Genomic DNA, 11537 nt, shown 5'->3' on the forward strand with positions numbered 1-11537 from the left:
GATGTGGGGTGGGAAGCCGGCCCTGAGCTGGGGTCTCCACCCTGAGGGACCCTCGCTGCAGGATCGCCTGGGCATCCCTCCCCCAATTTCCACAGAGACGTGCTCACCGGCCACTTATGTCATGACTCTATGTCCAGCCACAGGCCCAGCCCTCAGGACAGACCCCACCTCCACCCTTCTCTGTAGCTTCTGGCAAGGATGGTGCACAGTGGTGCCATGTGCAGGGGGCTGGCACGGCCACTGGGCATCCGGGGCAGTGCTGGTCGCCTGGCCGCCTTGCTGGGGCCACTGGGCCTCTGGCCTAGAAGGGCAGGAAGCCGTCCACTTTGAGGCGCAGGAAGGGGTCCAGCAGGGCCCGGAGCTTCCAGACGGTGGCACGGCTCAGCAGGGGCGGCACCAGCCCCTCGAAAAGTGTGGGGTTCACCACGTACACGTAGGCAGCGGTCCAGACCAGCAGGGCGCCCAGCAGCAGCCTCAGGGTCAGCAGCCTGCGGGCGGCGGTGGTCAGGGGCAGGGGCGCGCGGGGGGCCTGGGGGCTGGGCTCTGCCGTGCAGTCACCTACCAGAGCTGGCCTGCCAGGCCCTTGGAGCTTCCCAGCTTTGGTCTCCCTTTCTGTTGGGGAGGGGCTGGATCAGAGCCCACCCTGAGTGTCCAGGCTGAGGGCAGGGATCCCTGGCTTTGGGAAACCCTCCTCAGACAGGGCTCCCCGCACCGCAGCCCTGGCCCCTTCCTCCTGGACAGGCTCCTGCAGCCACTTTTCAGATGCCCCCCGCCCTGGACCTGCCCTCCCGGAGCCCATTTCTCCCTCTCGCCCAAGCAGGGCCCTGAGTGGGGGGCTGGTCTCCAGACCCAGAGTGGGGCGTGGGGGGCTCACCGACATGCTTGCCATCTGCTTCTCCTTCCTGGCTCGAGTGCGGCACTGGGCCCGCTCCCTGCGGGGGCCTCACTGTCAGGACCCCATACCCTCCACCCCCAGCCTGGCACCCACCCCCTGGCTCGGTGCTGTGGAGGTGGGGGGTCAAGGATGGGTCTGCCCTGTCCTGACCAGGACACCTTCCGAGACCCTGCTCAGCCGGCCCGGCCCCTGCCCCCGTGTTACCTGAGAATCTCCAGCTGGATGTCCTCCATCTGGTCCAGCACGCCCCGGATGTCCTTCTTGAGGTTCTGGGGGCCAGAGGAGGTAAGCACAGCAGGCCCCTCGCCCCGCCCTCCGTGGCCTCTCACCCGCCGGGCCCCGTCCTTCTGGGTGCTGCCCTGTGGGGACCTACCAGGAGCCCGGTGGCCTGGTTGTTCAGGGCCATGTGCATCTCAGCCACGTTGTCCCACACCTAGGGGGAGGTGGGGTCACGCCTGAGGAGCAGGACCCACTGGGTGGGCCCCCAGCACCCCTCCCCCTCAGCCAGGCAGGCACCTCTGTGATGACCATCTTCTTCCTCTCAAAGCACAGGCGGATCTGCTGCAGCTCATTCTGAGGGTGGGGCCCAGGGTGGGCTTGGGCAGCATCAGCAGGGTGGCCGGTACCTCCCCACCGGGCCCACTGGCCTGCTGCACGAAGACCTCCCTCCCTAATGAACCCCTCAGGCCCACCTGGAGTGCTGTACGAAGCTTCCTCCCCCCACAGCCCCTCCCCCAGGCCCACCTGGGACTGCTGCACGAAAGCCTCTTGCCCCTGGCACAGCTCCCGCCGCAGCAGCTGCAGAGGTGCCCTGTTCCCCGAGGGCTGCGTGCCAGCCGGGTCGGGGGGCTGTGGGAGAGCCCCCAGATCAGCCCTAAGACTGTGGGCTAGAGGGGCGTTGGCTGCATGGGGTCCCTGGGCCCTGTACTTACCCAGGCCAGAGCAGTGCAGCTTGAGTGTTCGGGACACAGGGGCAGGAACTGCTGCCCCGGCCCCAGGAGGGCCCCCAGCTGCTCCCGAAGGTCCTGGTTCTGCCTTTTCTGGGGTGGGGGCAGAGAGAGGGGGCTGCCTGTCATGGCCGCTCCTGGGGCTGGGGCTGGGGCTGGGGCAGGGGCGGTGGGTGGGGTGCTCACCAGGCTGTGGTTCTCCTGCTCCAGCTGCAGGAAGGACTGTTCTGCAGAGCCCAGCAGCCCGCACTGAAGCTGGGACAGGGCTACCCTGGGCGAGGCCAGGGCCCCTCCCTCCCGCGACAGGGGTGGGCATGGGCAGGGTCTGGTCCCTGAGCCAATGGATCCCCCCTGCCTGGGAGCCCCCTGGTTCGACCCTGGGTGCAGGGGCCAGCCCCACCCAAGCCCTGCCTCCAGGTCTCCTTGTCTCGGCCCGTCAGTGTCTCTCGCTCTCTGCTCCTGGCTGGACAGAAAGAGCCCGGGAGCCTCGCCCTCCACTGTGGGCCCACTGCCCCCTGCCCCTGGGACTGGGAAAGGTCTCTGGGACTGCACTGAGTGAGCAGAGGAGATGGGGCCCAGGCAGGGCCACCCTACAAATCCCTGGCAGGGCTGGTCCAGGCCTCCTCCATGGCTGCTGGAGGCTGGGGCTGGGGGACACTGGGGGTGGGGGTGGCCGCAGGGGCCCAGGGTTTTCAGCCCCTCCATCCCTCCCTGCAACCCCTTCCTGATCCCAGGTCCAGGCTCTGGCCTGGCCCAACCTGCCACCCTCTTACTGAGGGGGCTGCCCCAGGCAACAGTCACAAAGGCCTGAGTGCAGCCAGGGCGGTCACAATGGGCCCCTCCCACCTGGTCCTGAATCTGCCCCGCCTGATGACCTCACTGCCTCTGACCCACTGACCCGCCATGCGAGTTTTCTTTCTTTCTTTCTTTTATGGGAAGGGGCCTTGCTCTGTCACCCAGGCTGGAGTGCAGTGGCACAAGATGTCTCATTGCAGCCTCCAACTCCTGGGCTCAGGCAATCCTCCCACCTCAGCCTCCCAAGTAGCTAGGACTACAGATGTGTGCAACCATGCCCGGCTAATTTTTAAATTTTTTGTAGAGATAGGGGTCTTGCTATGTTGCCCAGGCTGGTCACAAACTCCTGGCCTCAAGCGATCCTCTTACCTCAATATCTGAAAGTGTTGGGATTACGGATGTGAGCCACTGCACCCAGCCTAGTTATAAAACAGATAATACACACACTCACAGTGTGGATTCAAAAAGTATCAAACAATAAAAACGGTGTCCAAGCTTTTCCCACCTTTATCTCCTGTCCCTGCAGCCAGGAGCTTCCTCTTTAAGCTCCTAGAGGTGGGCTGCCGTCCCCTGCCCCTGGTTCACACGGAAGAGGTCATCCTGTAGCCCAGCTTTGCTTTTCACCTAATATATCTCTGAGGTTTTAAAACATTCTTTTCTAGCTATGTATTGAATATTTACATTATGCCAGATCCAGTACATGCCATTGTTATCCTCTGTTTTTTTTTTTTTTTTTTTTTTGAGACGGAGTCTTGCTCTGTCGCCCAGGCTGGAGTGCAGTGGCGCAATCTCGGCTCACTGCAAGCTCCGCCTCCCAGGTTCACGCCATTCTCCCGCCTCAGCCTCCCGAGTAGCTGGGACTATAGGCGCCTGTCACCGCGCCCGGCTAATTTTTTTGTATTTTTAGTAGAGACGGGGTTTCACCGTGTTAGCCAGGATGGTCTCGATCTCCTGACCTCATGATCCGCCCATCTCGGCCTCCCAAAGTGCTGGGATTACAGGCGTGAGCCACCGCGCCCGGCCTGTTATCCTCTGTTTATGGGTGGGAAAGCTGAGGCAGGAAGCCCTTTAGTCATTTGCCGAAGGCCACGCTGTTACCGGTCGGACCGGATTTGGGTGGCGGAAGAGAACTCATCCGACAGTAGGGCCAGATTCACGCCCCAGGCCCGTTCCCTCCTGCTCCCTGGTGCTCCTCACACCATCGGCCCTGCTGCCCCTCACGGCCCCTGAGTCCCTGTGCCCGTGTCCTCCTTCTTGAACCCGTCAGCCGTCAGTTAACCCTCAGAAAGCTGGCTCGGAGAAGTCCTCATATGGTAGGAAGAGCCCCGTTCCCTCCTCTCCCGGTGTCCTGGCCCCCCTGCAAGGTGACTTCACCTCCTACATCAAGAGGCGGGTCCTGGTCTCCACCTCTGGGCTCTGGGCCGGCCTCGGATGCACTTGGCCAATGGGCTGCTCCTAAGCTGCTGTGGGCAGAGGTTGGCACGACACTTGTGCGCTGGGCCTGGACCTCTCTTGCTTGGCTCTGGGGACTGTCCTCCCTGCAGGAGGCCTGGGCTGGGCTGCAGGATGAGAGGCCATGGGTCAGGAGAGGCTTCTGTCCTCCCAGCCGGTCCCCAGCTGCCTAAAGATGGGTGGACAAGCCCAGCGAGGCCCCCAGAGAACCGGCCCATACGTTAGCCAAGTTGCCGGCCATGTACCATCGAGCCCCGGGCTGTCATGGTGGTTTTGCCACTGAGTTTTGGAGTGTGCTGTGACGTGGGAGGAGACATTGAGAGGACTCACAAGCCTAGAAGCGTCTTACCCTGACCTCACACCTGCTGGACTTCAGGCTGGGAAGAGAATTGGGGCCGAGGGCGTTTTCCCACAGGACTGGAAGGCCGGTCGTGGTCCTTGGTGGTGAGAGCTGGCCAGGCTGCCAGCCTTCTCCCCGGAAGCCTGCAGGGTCCCCTCTGATCCCTGCGCCTCTAGGGGTCACACCAACTGTGGGTCTTTCCTTCCTCACCACGCTGGGCACTTGGTGAGCACATTCTGCCTTGAGACGGGGCATTTCTTTGATAACATTTCTTCTCGTTTCCTGCTTGTTCTGGAACTCCTGTCAGTCAAATGTTGGGCCTTTTGAATTGATCCTGTGAGTCCTTCTTTCTACCTTTGCTTGTAGATAGACTTCCCTGAACCCAAACACAAACACTTTCTCTCTGCTTTTTAAAAAATTGGTTTTGGGGCCGGACGTAGTGGCTCACGCCTGTAGTCGCAGCACTTTGGGAGGCCAAGGCAGGCAGATCACTTGAGGTCAGGAGTTCCAGACCAGCCTAGCCAACATGGTGAAACCCCGTCTCTACTAAAAATACAAAAATTTGCTGGACGTGGTGGTGTGCGGATGTAATCCCAGCTACTCGGGAGGCTGAGGCAGGAGACTGGCTTGAACCTGAAAGGCGGAGGTTGCAGTGAGCCGAGATCAAGCCACTGCACTCCAGCCTGGGTGACAGAGCCAGACTCTGTTTTAAAATAAATAAATAAAAATAAAAAATTGGTTTTGGATTTTAGCAGTCCTGTTTTTCATTTCCAAGACATTTCCATCGTTCCCTGAGCTCCCCTCTTCTTGTTCCAGAGAATTCTGTTCTGCTCTTAGGGATAAAGTGGCTTTGGGGGGAGGCGAATCTTTTGCTTTCTGCATTTTCTCTCTTGCGGTTCTTTTTTGTTTGTTTAGTCTTGGAGCTTCACATGAGACTCAGTGCTCAAATGTCTGGCTTTTCTTTCTTTTCAATCCCTGTTTATAGGGGAGACAGGCAGAGCTGCCGGGCACTCCTCTTTCCTTGTTAACTTGAGGAAGCCGGACAGCCAGGTCTTGGAAGGGAGGCCTCCTGCCTCCAGGCGGCATCTCGGGCTGCAGGGCTGTGGTCTGGAGTGCGGACAGTACCAGCTCCCACTGCTGTCCTGCCATGCTTGTTCGCAGTACTCGTCTCCTCACACCAGTGACGAGGCCACTGCTTGCCAGCCGCTTGCCTTCTTCCTGCCAGGCTGTCCTGCTACGTCAGCCTCCGCTCTCCACCTCAAGAAGTGTCTCGAAATATCTTCTCTGCAGATGACCTCTCTCCTGTTCTCAGTGCCACGTGGGGCCTCCCCAGCAGAGGCGGCTGGACACCTGGCCCTGGCTGCTGGAGGTTGTTTAGCTGCCAGAGGGTGGCGGTAGCCTCCAGGACCCTCCCCTGGCCTCTGCCCTGTTCATTCTTTGCCGGAATGTCATGGGTTTCAGGATGTGCTGAGCTCCGAAACCCCATGGGGCAACTTGGGATGGGGGCTAAGGAAGGCCTCTTGGAGGAGCCCTGAGGCGAGGTGGCCCTGGGGTGGGGTGGAGGAGGCCCTGAGCAGCAGGGGAGGGGGTTGCACCCTGCTCTCTGTGTCCCTGAGTGAATGGGGCAGGGGCTGCACCCTGCTCTCTGTGTCTCTGAGTGAGTGGGGCGGGGGCTGCACCCTGCTCTGTGTGTCCCTGAGTGAGTGGGGCAGGGGCTGCCCCCTGCTCTTTGCATCTCTGAGTGGGATGGGGGCTGCCCCCTGCTCTCTGCGTCCCTGAGTGAGTGGGGCGGGGGCTGCCCCCTGCTCTCTGTGTCCCTGAGTGGGGTGGGGGCTGCCCTCTGCTCTCTGTGTCCTTGAGTGAGTGGGGTGGGAGCTGCATCCTGCTCTCTGTGTCCCTGAATGAGTGGGGTGGGGGCTGCACATGCTCTGTGTGTCCCCAGCCTGCTAAGTGCCCCACAGGGGCCAGGATGCTGAGGAGTGAGAGGTCTTCACAGAGACAGGTGGCTCCTGTAATAAGGAAGACAACACTGGCTTCCTGGGCGAACAGCAGGGCGGGGTCCTTAGGTCCCACTGTAGGTGCCCAGGCCCGGATGAGATTCCCCAGTGGCCCTGAGGGGGCGCCCGGGACACCCTGGATGGCCCAGTGTCCTCCCGTCACCCTCGCCCCTGGGCACCATCCTCCTTGGCCTGGAAACCCCAAGCTCCCTGACGCCCCCGCCCCTCTCCCCGCCTGTGCCGGGGAAGGATACTGCTGCTCTGTCAGTCAGCCATAGAGCCCCTCCTCCCCCAGCCCCTCTCACCCCTCCCTGTGGTCCTTGCCAATCGCCCTGAGCCCGAAAAGGTGGGAGATTCTTGGAGAGATGGGGCCCTGGATCCCCGGCCCTGGATCCCCATCCCTGGGGTCCCCCACTCACGGGGTCAGATATGTTAACAAAGGCCAAGCGCCCTGCCAAGCAGTGTCCTGGATTGGGGTGGGCGTGGGGGTTCGCCTCAGGTCCAGGCTCGGGGATGTTGTGCAGGACAGGGCGCGGCTGCGGCGGGGGCACTGGCTGGAAGCCGGAACTCCCGGCCTCGAGGGCGGAAAGTGTGGCCAGCGCAGCGTGCTGGGGGGGGGCCATGGCCCCGTTGCCAGGCAGCGCCTCCCTGGACGCCAGTTGCCATGGAAGCCGCTTCCTGCCCATGTTGCCAGGGCGTCCAGATGGCCTCAAGGAGCCTGGTTCAGAGGGGCCGCCCTATGCCCTTGCCCCTCCTCCGCTGCCCAGGGATGGGCCGGGAGGACAAAGAGGAGGAGAGGCTGGGACTCCCAGCATGGAGATCCGAGTCCTTCCTGCTGGAGCCAGGCTGCGGCCCAGGGCAGGGGCCAGATGGGGCTGTTCTGCTGTCTGCACCGCGGACTTGATGTTCATACCCCAAGCTCATTTTATTTATTTTCTATTTTTATTAAGAAAGAGTCTCACTCTGTTGCCCAGGCTGCAGTGCAGTGGTGCGATCACAGCTCACTGAAGCCTCCAATTGGGCTCAAGGGATCCTCCCACCTCAGCCTCCCGTGTATTGGGGACCACAGGTATGTGCCACCATGCCCAGATAATTCTTTATTATTTTATTTTTGTAGAGACTGGGTCTCGCTATGTTGCCCAGGCTGGTCTTGAACTCCTGGCTCAAGTGATCTGCCCGCCTCAGCCTCTCAAAATGCTAGGATTACAGGTGTGAGCCACCTCACCTGGGCTTGGCTGCTCCCAAGCATATCTCAGAAGCCAGGAAACAGGCCCTGAATGGATGGAGCTCGGGGTCACTGGGCCAGCCACAGCCCTCAGAGGACCCCATCTCTGTGCCCTCTAACGTGGGCTCCTGGCCCACACCCACCCAGGCTGCCTGTCAGGATCTGCTCCCTCTCCAGCCCTCAGAGCTGCCCTATGTGGAGGGTTGGGGGTCCCAGAAAACCTGGGAGAAACGGGTCCTGGAAACAGGGTCGGGGGGAAGGGCAGAGTTCTGGGGATGCTGGGCCCACGACCTCCCTGTCCCTGGGGCTTCCCCATGTCAGAGGTGAGGCTCAGAGAGGTAAGGGCGCACCCTTTGTCTGCCCCGTCCCCAGCATGGCCAAGCCGCTCCCAGGGTGCAGGCGATGGCAGGCCATTTGTCTCCCTCCTGGGTGAGTCTCTGGACATGGATTCTCACATTTTTTATTTAAGAATCAGAGAGATATAAGAATGTCAAGGAAAAATCCTCTCATGGACAATGCAGCCCCAGTAAATGACTGTCAGCCGGCGTGTCCAGGGCTTCAAGGCCCCAGGAGGTGGCCATGCTGGGGCTGCCAGGCCTCTGGCTCCAGGGTCACTGGGGCTGAACTGAACATGCCTACCTCTGCCCAGGCCCAGAGACACCCTGCCCCTGAGGAGCCCACCGGCTTGGCCAGTCCATCTTCTTGGCACTCCCTGCCCACCACTTACCCCTTCTAGTCGGACAGTGGAGCCTGGGGGGACAGCGTGGCAGAGTGCCTGATGGTCGGTGCCAAAGTCATCTCCAAAGTCCTTGCTGGGGCCAAGAGCCAGGACTCCTTACCCGTCCCCGTCACTGCCCTGTGCCCGCCCAGCACCTGCTGGGGACTAGGCTGCCCATTGGAGAAGGAAACACAGTGCTGGGCTGTGAGCTCCTGAAGCCTGTCTCTGTGCCCCAGGACCAGGCTCCTGGGTGGAGGGAGAGACCAGGGGCAGGTGAGGAAAGGCAGGGCCCCCAGAATCCCTCCATGCCTGCCCCTCCGTCTCCAGGACTTATGTGCAGGTACCGGCTGGAGCTGTGGTGCAGTTCCCAGTCTCACCACCAGATGGCACCATGCCCCTGCAGAAGCAGTGCCCAGAGCAGGCCAGGTGGTTCTCGGGGGCTGCGGCGGAGGAATCCACCCAGCCGAAGCTCTGGCAGGGAAGGGGCAGTACGAGGGGGAGCCCCCTCCCCAGTTGGATCGGAAGTTCCCATGGGGCCTAGGGCAGGGGCTTGCCAGGTAGCCAGAAGTTCCCTTGCTGAGTCTAGGGTGCCTATTCCACATTTCACATGGAGACGAATCATCCCAGACACCCCAGCACTGTCCCGGGGCCGTTTGCTACCCCTCCCAAGGGGCAGGGCTCCTGTCTTGGGGCCTTCCCAAGCACAGTAGCCTTCGGGCAGCCCCGGCCTGGCCCCAAGTTGTCCCACTTGTCAGTGGGCAGCTGGGGCTGGGGCAGGGGTCCCAGCTCCTGTCCAAGGTCACCATTGCCCCTGACCAGGGTGTGGCAGCTGCTGTGGCCTGGGTCAGTGAGGCCGTGGACGGAGGGTGGCCTGGGTGTAGGCGCTGCTCTCAGCTAAGAGAGAGCCCATCTGGAGGAAGAACCAGGAACCAGAGGGATGGCCGGGTTCCCAGCGTGCAGGAGGCCAGCTTAAGTTCAGCAGGGTCCCCCTGCAGGGACTCCAAGAGGCAAACCACGTGGAGAGTCACCTGAGAGGGAATGATGGAGGCTGGGGAGGTGGAGCCCCCACCTCCAACTGCTGCCTCGGCCCCCACAGCAGGGGAGGGCGGGAGGCTGGCACTGGCACTGCCCTGGGAGATGCCACCTGGGCCTTGGTCTGGGGAGGAGGGCTGGCCAGGAGGCTGGGTACGGCTACTGCTCTGGAGTGACCGAACCATTTCCACCCTGCTTGCCTCATTCTTCTCATGAGGGCCTCAAGGGGACACACCAGAGGTTTACTGGGGACATGGCAGGGGAGGGATTTCAGCGCTGGCCTTCTGGGGCCCTGCGTCCACTCCGCCCCTTTCTGACCTGGGCTGGGGCCTCTGCCCTCCCCGGGGCCTGGAGACAGAGCCCTTTTGGAGGCCCTCAGGCTTGACAAGCCTACTTCTTAGAGCCAGGCTGTGGGCTGGGCTGTATCCTGGTGGGATGGGGGATCTGGGGCTTGGGTGGGAGTGGGGCTGGGAGCAGGTGGAAGTTGGTGCCTCAGGCTCTGAGGAATGGGCCTGGGATGGCTGCAAAGTGGAGGAGAGGCTCTCTCAACCCTGGGCTTTGGGGTCTGAGCCCAGCCCTGTCCTCAGGCAGTCTGCCCCTGCAGCCCCGCATTGCCATGTTGGTTGGAGTTGCGACGAGAGGTGCTGGGGCCTCCCTTGCCTCTGCCCAGCACAGCTGAGAAGTCACGTGCTGCTGCCCAACTGTGGGGGTTTCAAACCCCGCTGGAGCCTCCAGGCGGGCCCTTGGGCAGCAGGGCCTTGTGGTGGGAGGAGGGGACCCTGGGAAGTCAGGGACCAGGCAGGGGAGGGAGAGAAGGTGGGAGCACAGTTGTGGGTGTGGGTACCCGCCCCTTCCTGAACTGTGTTCCTCCCGGCCCACCTGACTCCAGTCCTCTGTGCCGGCTGCCAGGGGATACCCGAGGCCACCTGCGTCCCCAAAAGAAGGTCTCACCTTCAGAGCCAGCCTTTGAGGCTCCTGGGTGACCTCAGCCTGTTGCCCTTGACCCTGAGTTCACCTAGATCAAGTGGGAGGCCGCTCTTTGGGCCTCAGTTCTCCCATCCTCAGGGAGTAGGTCCTCTGTCCCCTGACAGCACCCCTCCTCGCTGTGCCACCACCACTGCCAGGGTTCTGATCTGTGGATGTTCCCCAGGGGGTGGCTCTGGGCTCTCAGGCAACCAGCTACTGTGGATGGTGGTTTGCACGAGAATAGTGTCACTCTTGGGTCCTTTGCTTCAAGTTGGCTCTGCTGAGTGCAGCCTGCAGACATTTTCAGGAAACTGAATCCACAGGCTGGAGCCTTCTGCTTCCCCACAACCCAAACGGCCCCCAGCCAGCCAAACAGCCACGAGAACCCAGCTGCTAGCAACTGCCAGCAGGAAACCCACTACCAGCCTCTCACAGATGGACAGCCCATCCCAGGAGCTGGCCCCACCTCCCCGCCCCTCTGCTGACCAACCCAGCAGCTCCTTGGGTGGGTGTGGCCACCCTGCTGCCCCAACCTGCTCCCGAACCCTGTGCCAGGAGGTGCTTTGCCTCAGCGGGGCCTTGCCTCCCCCAGAGCCGCTCTGCTGCCTGACCTTGCAATGTCATGGGTCCTCTGGGCACTGGCGCAGTTGGGTGGGATCAGCTTTGGCCAGCAGGTGGGGGGCAGGTGGGTAAATCCTCCCTCTCTGCCATCTCCGCTTCCTTCCTCCTGCCCGGCTTCCCTGCCTTTTTCCTACTCTGGCTCCAGGGTTGCACTGCTCAGAAAGCTGTTGCTGCCTGGCCAGCACGCAGGCCTGATTTTCTTGGGAGCCTGGACTAAGACCCTGACCAGTCCTCCCACCCACCACCCACACCACCACCCAGCTAGCCAGCAACTAGGCCAGGAGTGATCAGGAGGGGGCCCAACCGACCACCCACCTGGCGTCTCCAGCCGGCCAACTCTGCCCGCTCAGGGCCGTGAGCTGGAGGTGCCAGGAGCCTCCCGGGAGGCAGTGTGAGGCATTCTTCTTAGTAAGTCCTGCATCGATGATAAAGGGCAGTATCAGCCCCTCTCTGATGCGCAGTGAGCGGCTCACCATACAGGGGAGGCGTTTAATTTATCTCGGGAACTGGGCGCAAGTTATAAAAATGGTAATTTCTTGGAGATTCAAT

General features: G+C 61.8%; 1 protein-coding gene across 8 annotated transcripts; it reads right to left on the minus strand.

Moving 5' to 3' along the window:
* Positions 1 to 103: 103 nt before the first annotated feature.
* CCDC188 (coiled-coil domain containing 188) lies at positions 104 to 7070 on the minus strand. Of its 8 annotated transcripts, XM_054675686.2 has the most exons (12): positions 6846 to 7070; positions 4012 to 4196; positions 3007 to 3056; positions 2029 to 2052; positions 1828 to 1935; positions 1640 to 1744; positions 1412 to 1468; positions 1269 to 1328; positions 1100 to 1164; positions 875 to 932; positions 563 to 612; positions 115 to 488 (listed from the first exon to the last, which is right to left on the minus strand). In XM_054675686.2, exons 7-12 carry the CDS (start codon positions 1424 to 1426, stop codon positions 302 to 304), a joined length of 435 nt encoding a protein of 144 aa, XP_054531661.1. In that variant the 5' UTR covers positions 1427 to 1468; positions 1640 to 1744; positions 1828 to 1935; positions 2029 to 2052; positions 3007 to 3056; positions 4012 to 4196; positions 6846 to 7070; the 3' UTR covers positions 115 to 301. The 8 variants fall into 8 exon arrangements, with proteins under 8 accessions (XP_016795217.2, XP_054531660.1, XP_054531661.1 ...); XM_063808272.1 differs by lacking the exons at positions 4012 to 4196; positions 6846 to 7070 and adding an exon at positions 3143 to 3162; XM_016939728.4 differs by lacking the exons at positions 3007 to 3056; positions 4012 to 4196; positions 6846 to 7070 and having other exon boundaries at positions 104 to 301; positions 2029 to 2645.
* Positions 7071 to 11537: the final 4467 nt, after the last annotated feature.

The sequence above is a fragment of the Pan troglodytes genome, chromosome 23 (assembly GCF_028858775.2).
Source record: "Pan troglodytes isolate AG18354 chromosome 23, NHGRI_mPanTro3-v2.0_pri, whole genome shotgun sequence".
NCBI classification, from domain to species: Eukaryota; Metazoa; Chordata; class Mammalia; order Primates; family Hominidae; genus Pan; species Pan troglodytes.